This window comes from Adiantum capillus-veneris, chromosome 8, assembly GCF_014529385.1.
Source record: "Adiantum capillus-veneris isolate H3 chromosome 8, ASM1452938v2, whole genome shotgun sequence".
Taxonomy (NCBI): domain Eukaryota; kingdom Viridiplantae; phylum Streptophyta; class Polypodiopsida; order Polypodiales; family Pteridaceae; genus Adiantum; species Adiantum capillus-veneris.
This window is the reverse complement of record NC_140938.1, coordinates 22,482,840-22,492,877: the sequence shown is the minus strand read 5'-3', so window position 1 is coordinate 22,492,877 and position 10,038 is coordinate 22,482,840. Positions and strand designations below refer to the sequence as shown.

The 10,038-nt window shown below is 47.6% G+C and overlaps 1 protein-coding gene across 2 annotated transcripts in view; it reads left to right on the top strand.

Annotated features, from left to right (window-relative positions):
• The window catches only part of LOC147451796 (UDP-N-acetylmuramoyl-L-alanyl-D-glutamate-2, 6-diaminopimelate ligase), a 58,223-nt gene extending 50,359 nt beyond the window's left edge, over positions 1–7,864 (top strand). The window contains exons 3-6 of one of the 2 annotated variants that reach the window (XM_086518829.1): positions 6,896–6,948; positions 7,024–7,215; positions 7,283–7,375; positions 7,492–7,864. In XM_086518829.1, coding sequence (XP_086374955.1) covers positions 6,896–6,948; positions 7,024–7,215; positions 7,283–7,375; positions 7,492–7,630 — 477 coding nt within the window. In that variant the 3' untranslated portion in view covers positions 7,631–7,864. The remainder of the gene's footprint in view (positions 1–6,895; positions 6,949–7,023; positions 7,216–7,282; positions 7,376–7,491) is intronic. The other variant, XM_086518830.1, reaches the window with a different exon arrangement.
• Positions 7,865–10,038: the final 2,174 nt, after the last annotated feature.

Below are 10,038 nucleotides of genomic sequence, written 5' to 3'. Positions count from 1 at the left end.
ACATTGGGCGCATATATGTTCAGGAAGCCCACAAGGCAACCCTGAACTTGCATAGTGATCCAGTGAGCCCAGCCTGGCACAATAATCCCTCTGCCCACAATGGCCTTCTGCATAGAATCCGCAATAGTTATACATACCCCACCCTGGATGCCTCCAGGTCCAAAAGCAGCTGACCAACAAGTATCATAACGTCCACGCAAGAGCTGACCACAACGTAATGCGGCTCTAACACAAATGATGCTCTTGTAGCATAAGGTCACCAATCTCTCCTCCCACAAGGCAACATTGAAGCTCTTGACGTAATCAGCCCCTCTTGACGCTGAAACTGGGGCCCACCTAGTCCCTGCACGTTCCATGAGACGATCCTCATGGGGAGCGAGAAGAGTAGATGCTGCCGCAGCAGCTAAACGTGCTATCTTCGAGGCTGGCTTGGATGGGGAGTAATCCGCATTCGAGCGTCCTCTAGATAGGTGTGACTGCAAAGAGTGTCTGGCCCAAGCCCAAGTAGTTCGAGCCGTACGTAAAGCAACCTCCTCTGTCCAGGAGTCCTCATGAATGTATACATAGCATGGCGAGCACTGAGTATCAGCAAAGAAGTGAACCATAATGTGTTTACATCTTGCTGCATCTGGAGGAGTCACCGCAAACTTGGCCAATGGCCACAGAGTAAAAGCATGTGTGTAACTCCTAGGTCTCCCATGTGATGAGAGAACTCTAGGGTCTGTGTATGCAGCCACTCCAACATTGAGTCGAGGGTCCACTCAGTCTGGTCCCTGCCGCAAAGGGGAAAAGAGAAGCCAACTGCCGAGTCCAAGGCCTCTAACCCCCTGGCTGCAAGGAACAGAACATGAACCCTGAAGCAGGTTGCCTCAAGGTCTAAAGAGGAGTCGCCGAGAAAGCGTGTAAAGTCGTAGGCAAAGAAGTCCCATCGGCGCCGAATGTCAAAGCTCGTCAGACCTTGAGGGACTGCTGCAAAGGGAGACGTTTGTACTTGTAAAGGGGGTCGCAAGAAAGGCTGTCCCTCTCTCGCCAAGCGACTTGTGGCAAAGGCGTTGGCAAGAGATCTCCTAGCAGCCGGAGATGGCCCTGCCCCTTGAGTTGATTGTGGAACTGGAGCAGGGGGGGGGGTGTGAAGGAGCAAGGGGAGGAGGGGGAGAAGAGGGGCGGGGGGGATCGGCAAAAGTAGAGGGGGGAGGGGGAGAGGCGGCGAGAATAGGAGGCGGGGGGGGGAGGCTGATAAGGAGGAGGGAACTGGGGGGGAGGAGGGGCTGTTGAGGGTGAAGCTGAGGTGGGGGTTGGAGCAGGGACCTCGTCTTGCTCAAGAGGATCGAATCGGTTCCCCGTGGGAACCCACTGCTGTTGGGCAGGCACCTGAGGACCACTCTGAGTGCCAGGCTCTCGCTGTGGTCCCTGCCAGCGTCGACCACGAACCTGCTGCCATCCCTCCTCCGCTGGAGCCCCAGGCTCGGAGGGTGGCTCTGCCTGTGGCTGTTGGCCAGCCCTTGCAGGTTGGGGCTGAGTCTATGGTGTAGGTCGGGGCCTCCTCCGTGGACAGGCCTTCGCAAGATGGCCCATTTGTATACAAATGAAGCACTTGTTCGGAGGCCCGAATACTCCATGCTGTGTCTAAACCAACCTCCACTCACCCGAGGAAGGAGGATGACCTTCGGGAGAGTGTGAGTATCCCTAACCAGAACGCGAACTGAGGGAATGCCGGCCGCCTTGGCAGCTACTGAGGCTGTCGTGCGAGGTGTCTCCAGGACAGTCCCAATCGCTGAGCCTATCCTAGACAAAAGTGGTAGGTACTCCCTCCGCAAACCAGGAAAGCAGACGGAGATGGGGATGTCTGCCTGTCTGCCTCCTCTACCAACGCATCTGAAGCAGGGTCAAAACCATGTCTCCACTGTCAAAAGTGGGCTCGAACTGCTCGGATGGTCAAGGGGCTCATGGCGATGATCTTGGACGCCATCTTGGAAGTCTCAAACTCGATCTGATAGTAGCCTCGTCCGAGGATCTGAACGTCCAAGATCTTGCCCACCTCTGCAAGAAGGCCGGCCAGGAGAAGGTCACGCAACTCTCCTCTGCTAGGTCTGGTGCCTAGAATCTTGCAGATGACAGAAGTCGCCTGCAAGCGCTCTACCTCTGCGGCTAGGCTCGCTTGATTTGTCGGTGAAAGAGCACGTCGAATGGTGGGCTCAACGGGGTCGGGCGAGGGGGCTTCATTGGTGTCCCTCTGCGGTGGAGCATGAGCCGCCATCTGTGTCTGCTGCTGTGAAGAAGAAGCGGAGGAGCATCGACGAAAGGGGGGAATCCTGCTGGACCGAGCACGTCGATGGTGCTGGTGAAGCCCGTCAAGCAAGAAGGGAGAGGGAGAGGGCTAAAGGCAAAATGTAGGCGAGGGGTGGACAGAGAGAAGGGGTGGACGGGCGGGATGGACAATGGGCAGTTGGTTGCGGGCTGTCTGGGAAAAGGGCAGCGGCGAGGGGGGCTGAAACGGGCTGGGTAGCGAGCGAGGCTTAGCTCGTTGGCGACGGGCAGGAAGGGCAGCGCGAGGAGGAGTGGGCGAGAGAGCAGCGCGAGGGCATGGGGGACGGCGACGATGGCGAAAGGGGGGGAGAGGGGGCGGGTGCAGGCAGCAACAACGAGCAGTCTTTACCTTTTGGCCTTAGCAGTATGATTCTCTTCTTCATCTGGAAGCTCTTCGATCACCACCCTCTTACTTCTGGTGACTGCCCTTATTGGTACTCGTTCTTGCGTTTTCTGTTCAGGCACCTCTGGCTTGTGTGAATCTGGAAATTGAGCTGTGAAGTGGCCATACTTACCACACTGGTAACAATTCAGATTCCGCTTTGAAAAATCTCCCCTGCCTCTGCCCCTACTAGCGCCATTTTGATACCGCCCTTGACCAGTCCGAGTACTAGTGCTTGTTTCATTCTCTTTAGACGCACCGGCTCCAGTTGCCTTAGATGCTTCAGGACTAGTGAGTGCAATCATTGACAAATTCTTCCCCTTCTTGAAATGGTGAATTCTGATCCCACAATTGTTTCAAACATGTCCGAAAGCCTTACAATATGTTCATTGAGAGCATTCATTGAACATGTGATCCTTTATATCTCCCCTCTCTTCATTGAGGGTCTCGTTTTTGCTGTCTTAGCAATCAGTCCCACATTTCTTCAATCTTCTTGGTCTAGAACCCCTTTTTCTTCCGATTCATCGTCGATGAACTGGAACTGGAACTAGACCCAGAGCTTTCTTCCGTAGAAGACTCACTGTCACTGGACTGTCTTCTCTTATGGCCCCTTTCCTTCTTAGCTTGTTGCTCCAGTTTTAGTATCCTTTGTACCAAATCATTGAATTTCCTAGTACTCTCTGTTCTCTCAATTTCTTACTTCGAAAGCCATTCAAGAACCAGACTCGCATTTGGTTTTCCGAGGGAGGTTCTTGTAGTTGTCTGGTTAGCTCCTTGATTTTTTCCACACAACTCCTGATTGACAACTTCCCTTGCTTAATCTTATCAAGCTTGCATAAAATGTCTTCATCCCCCCTATTGTCTGAATATTCCACCTTAAATGCCTTAATGAGCTTGTTGTACGACTTCAGTCTGCAATCTGGGTAACGGTAGTACCATTTCCGAGGTGCTTCCTTCAATGTTTGTGGGAAGTATTCCTCCCATTCATCTTCATCAATGTCCTTCAATTCTGCGTATTGCTCAAAGGCTTGAATGTGTACGTAAGGATCATCCCTTTTGCCGCCTTCGAATACTGGAAAAGAAATCTTTCGATTGCAGGAATGTTCATTGCTCCGACTGGTTCTGGTTTTGTGTATTGGCTTTCTGTTTGGGTTTCTTCCTATTATACTGGTCAGTATCAACGTCACATTTCTTTGTTTCTGTCTTTGAGACCGTGTCTTCTAGAGTCTTCTTAGCCGGCTTATGCGAGGACTTATTCTGCTTCCTTCACTTTCATGAGTATGTTTGTGACCTTTTTGAGATCCGTCCTCCTCCACTTGGAATGACTGGAATGGTGTGAATCTTGTGATTCCTCAACAGTGCCCTCTCCCGGAGCGACATCAGTCTCGTTCCAGGTTGCTGATCAGTGTCAGAGTCTGGCTTCGTCTCTGCTGGAATCGGATTGACTCGATCTGGGTTCTCCCTGAATCGAGTGGTTGGTCGTCGACCTCGTGTGCTCCTTCTGGGTGCCATCGTCGATATACAATAGCTCTAATATCAACTGGGAGGTAGTTCGTCTGACTTACAGCAATTTGGCTCAAACCACCCTTATCGCCAAAATGGAATGAGCTGGATATGTTCAGACAGCTGTTCCAGGTTGGTACTTAGGGTTAGTGATATCAGACTTGAAGGATCAGATCAGACTTCAAAATACTGAAAGATAGAACTGGAAATGAAATGGCGAGTTAAGGATCAGATCATACTTCAAAATACCGAAAGATAGAACTGGAAATGAAATGAGGAGAGACACAGAGACTGGAATTGGAATGGCATTCAAAAGACTAATCAGAGGACACTGGTAGTAACACTGGAAAGTACAAAGTATGCCACTAAATGGCTCCAGATATAGTAACAGGACTTTGGGATTCCAAGAGATCCAAAGAGCAAAGTGCTCAAGAAGAGAGAGAGCGTAGGATTACAAGGTGTGACAACGTCCCCCGAAAATGAATAGTGGGTCCTCTTTATAGGGTCTCAGATTGGTGTTTGATTGACTGTGCACTGTTAGTTATTGTGGTAACTCTTTGGTTACTGCTTTTGGAAGCCTCTGGTATTTGTTAGCCGCCTGTTTGAGGTAGTTCCTGCCTTCTACAATGGGTACGTAGGTAGCCAGGGGGGAGGTCTCTTCCTGCTGGTGCTGTGATTCCCCCTTGCAGATCTTTGGCGCTTTGTGCATGGTTGCAGTTTTGCAGGCAACATGGTTTTACCTCCCTCTGGTGTTTTAGAAACGCTGGGCAGCCATTGCACTTGAGCATTTTTTGCTCTTAAGAGGGACCTAAGGCCTCAAGAGCCTAGACAGGCCTTCTGTCACGTGACACATCCAACCCTATGTGTCCGTGGACAAGCTACAACATGATCAGGGTTCAGTCAGTCCAGTCAGTTTAGATTAGAAGTGATCTGGCACTTTTGTGAGTCTATTCGTAGACCATGCATGCCCAGTCACTTAGTGTAGATGTATATCCTCTGGTTGCACACAGCATGATCATAAGCATTCCCATAAGAATCCATCAGAATTAGTCAGGGGAATTTTCCAGTGCATTTAGCCTATTTTACCTATTTTTGGCATTTTTCACTTATTAATTTAAATGACTTTCCAACAAAAGTAGGTAGGGCAATTTTGCTAAGAAAATATATAAGCAAACCAAAGTTAGCACTAAATGGCAGAAGAGGCAATAGGAGCCAAGCTCAGTAGGCAACTTCTCAGAGGACCCTTGGTGGATTCCCTCCAAGCAAGATCCCAAGCCTTGGCGTTTTCTCCAAGCAGCATACCTAGCGTTTTCTTCATCTAGCACTAACGCCAGCAGTACCCAGTCACTAGCGTTTTTGCATCAGATTTGCATCGCCACAGTACCCAGCCACCTAGCGTTTTTGCAAGGACCAGCTTTGCATGAGCGTTTTTGGAGGCATTGCATCAGCGTTTTACAGCATTAAAGCACCTGCAAGTTCCGCCCTAGAAGAGTAGCAGATTCAGCCCAGAAAGACCATTAGTTTTCAGCCTAAAGACACCTCTGTTTTCAGCCCTAAACCTGCAGATTTTCAACGTCAAAGACCCACAGAAACAGTCCCAGAATCAGTGTTTTACCTACGACTTAGCCGCAGATTTCAGCCCATAGCGTTTTTGGACAGCAGTAGAAAGATTGCAGATTTCAGTCCTTAGGTCGACTTCGTCATCACCGTCGTCATTGTGGACACAGCTTAGACTTGCATCAATCTCATGCATACCATTTGTACTAGATTGTGCAATCATAAGTAGACCACTCTCGCCAACGAGAGTGGGGCCTTCGGAGGAGGGTTTTACAACGTCTCTGGTGTCGTATCTCTCTTCTCTCTCTATCTCTCAGTCTCATACACTTGCACGCACAGTGTCCATTCACTTTGTTTGTGATCATAGCATTCTCTCATTAAGAACGGAAGGCTCTCCCATCCATAAGAACAAAGGAAACCTTGAGCACAGTTCGGAGCACTCATCTTGAGCAAAGCACAAACAATCATTCCGTTGCACCTAACACCTTCCTATGCACTTTGCTATTTTTGGATGCCCACCTTCACACATCACGGTTGAGTCCCCCCCCCCTAGGGCGGGGGAGCCTTCACCATTGGCATCGACTCTCCCTCCATCGGATCGCCTCATCCTCTCTGGCCCCGATTTGCTCTCCCCTTTTGGGGCAGCGGAGCCACGCTGGCTTGGACTTCGCATTGGATTGGCGGATTGGCTACGAGGATTCTCGGCGACAGACAAGCATCTACGGCGGATATTCTGAATGTCAGGTGTCTTCACCCAAAACTGATCAAACCTCACTCGTTAGGAAAAAATTGATGTACATTTCAGCATGGGAAATGGAACCACCAAAGGGTAGCGAAACACAAAACAAACACTTCGTGACTTGTAACTTCTAACCTGTGAACGGAATCCAACACTCCACATTGTGCATGAATGATACACTGCATGTGCATGAATGATACACTGCATGTGCTGCAAATTTGTCCCCTTTGTGTCTGGAGGACATTGTGCCTAGTAGTACTCAAAATTTTCTGCTGGCAAGGTCTCCTATGAAAAACATCGTAGCCTTGGGATAGTGTTTATAAATGCGGCTATTGACTTGGAAAATTTGTTTTAAGACTTCATGCTTGTGTATGTCTAATTCTTGTGTTTACTCCTAAATGAAACAGGGCAAGAGCAAGGCTCAACAGCTCAGAAGTGAAGAGAGAGCAAATGAGAGAAGGTAAGTGACAATTTCCGAAAGATACCAAACTAGTCATTTGCAGATGCAAGCACTAACAGTGATCTATCACTCAAGGATTGCAGCAGAGGCGAAAAAAAAGGTACGGGAAAGGGCAGCTGCAAGGAAAAGTGAGAAAGCATCTGGGGATGAGGGATTGAGTCCTCTGGACGAGCCGAAGGCGGAAAAGGAGGATACACAAACAGCACAGAGAGATGACCTGCTTGATGACAGCGTAGTACAGTTCTTGACTGCACGCGAAAGGTCAAGGTTTGCCTTCATTGCGTTAGGAAACTCATGCTTTAAATTGTTTTCCTGATTCATAATGTGTGTCCAGGGCTGAGACTGAAGGTAATGTGGAGCCTTCTCCACCCAAGGAACTGATTAAGAAAAAGCGGTTGAAGTCTAAGACAGATCTGAGCAATGGCAGGTAGTGGGCTCACTTCTATATTCAGCTATGCATATAGTTCTTTTATATGCATGGCTATCCAAGTCGCTTATTTGAGTTGTTGCTTGCTTAACATGCTCGTGTGTTTTCTTTACAAGGTTTCAAGTTGTAGACTTGAGCCAGGATTCATCATTTGTTGAGGAGCGCAATGCAGTGGAGTTCAAGTATGGGCATCTCTATGGAGGTCGCATAAAAAGGGATGCTTCAATGCTGAGAAATTTAGCCAGGATCTCTTGAAAAAATTGATAGAGCTTTGCTTCTTTTAAGTCTGATGCATGGCATCGATTTTTGCCCGCATCCCCATATTGCGGATTGTAATATGAATGAAGGAAGGGGCAACTCAGTGAGGGAAGATTTGTTTCACGCTATATTTGTACGGGATGTTATTTTGCTGTGTGATCTAGAACAAGGGACTGTCTTGTGAATGTGTACCTTGAGAAATGCAGGTCAAAAAGGCCCTAGATTTGATCATCCTTACGCCCGTATACATCGCAGTGAAGTGTCATCTTTCTGTCATACGTATGTCCTGACTGTTTGTCTCATAGACCGAACTTGGCCTCTTGAAGACGTTAAATCTCTCTCTCTCTCTCATAATGCCTCCATTTTAGCTGGCTCACTTTTCTCAAATGCAGATGTGTGCAAAAAGTCTGTTTGGCTCAAAACAAAAACAAACAAAAAGTCTGTTTGGCTTTTTTCTTTCGGGGGTTTTGATAATTTTAAATGACCGTGTCGCTCATCTTCAAGGTGGTGTTTTGACAATCATGTGAGAGCTTTACGAAATGCTTGAATTTTAAGAAGCCAGACTTGTGTTATTGGCTGAGCTTGACTACATGTTAATAAAAGAGTGTATCAAATGCATCTCAACGACATGATAACATATTTAGATGAAATAGCTATCCCATACAGCCGCCCAATTTTTTAAAAAAGACGAAACTTTGTAGGGAAATTAATCTGCACGTTACTTCTGAACCTTTCAAACCTTGGCAAATGAAATAGGCACTAATGGGCACCTAATCGTTCCCCTAGAATGACTATGAAAGATGATCCCATTATTGTAGCTGTAGGTGCAAGTAATGCTCAATAGTAGATTTTTAAATTTTGCATGCAGTGTTCAGGAAAAGTGTCTCAGCTCAGCCTTGCGGTTGAAAAATCGAACTAACCAATCCAGAGGAAAGGGTGAAGGAGAAAATCCTCTTGAGAAGAATGTAAATTTGTGAAAATTCTCATTGTTATTTTGAAAGAATTGCAATTTAGCATGTGTATGAAATTGCCTTTTTTTTTTTTCAAAATTCCACGGCTTAAGTAGTACCTTTAAAGATTTTACAAAATGACGATTTTGAAGTTTCCCGTTGTTTTACATTCTCACAAATTTTTTGCACTTGGGCTCATCACAAAATTTGGGATGGAGAAGATAATGCTTTTGAGATGTTGACTTTTAGTTTATTATAGTTGGCTAAAATTGCAAAATCTTGTATGATGTGTGGACAAGTTTGAAAAAACGTGGAATGTCAAAGAGGATTCCGTGGCATGAGGTTGAGGTGGCGGGCATAGAAAGGGTAGGGAAAATTTGGGCGGCGGTTGACGGGTTCTCTCTCCTTTATACAACACTTATGGGACCTCCCCAAAGATAGATATGCCTGCCTAACACTTGAGTCCTCTTGACAGCTAGCTATGCAGGGAGATCCAACATGTTGGTATGGGGAGATGACATCATGGTTTCAAGGACATAGGTTCAGCATGGAGAGATTGCCCCCTTTCAAGTACTCATTGGATGCATCCTCTTTGAGTACATAGTTCGAGATCACCAGGCTCATCCGCCAGGACTTGACTCAGCTAGATACCAGGAGGACTTAGATGTAGCCGGTGTAGAAACTGGGCACGACGATGGTTTTCTATAGAGAGCATCTTCTCTAGCTTATTGAGGATGGTTTTGTGACGAGGCCCAGATACATTGACACCCTCTTATCTCATGGAATACGATGCGCTATTGGTCAGATATGCACATCTACTAGCAGAGTACCAGCAGAGGCCAGGACATGTCTCCTATGTCACATGGAGCTAGAGACAGAGTTGCACTACACATGCCATTGCCCAATCTACTATGAGATACAAGGATGCTTTCACTGCATGTTAGAGAGGGCTTTGGACCACTCTCTAGAGTCATGGGCTATGAGGACCAGAGATGTCTAGGACTGTTTTTGCTGGAGTGTGCAAAGAGGAGAGGCTAGCCAGTCTACGAGACGGATCTTAGACTTCTTTAGAGCGGTTCGGAGGAGCAACTACCACAACAGCCAAAGGCACGTTGATCGATCGAGCGACCAAGACGCCCACGATTGTGGAGGACTACACAACACCGCCGAAGACTGCATCAGAGGATTCGGGTCACTTTGGCCCGACATGCACATCGCCTAATCAAACTACTGACCATGGAGGAGAATTGATGAAATTTGCTAGTGACCGATGATGGGTCTCCTATGACATAGCTCTTTTGAGGATAGTACACCATGCTCATCTTGTACCACACACATATCCACATTGTGCTATGTTAGCCCTCATTCAGTACTTTCACACCCCCCCCCCCCAGTAGCAAGCATCAAATCTTTTCAATTCAAGAGTCCTTAGCTCAAACAAGAATGCATTGACTC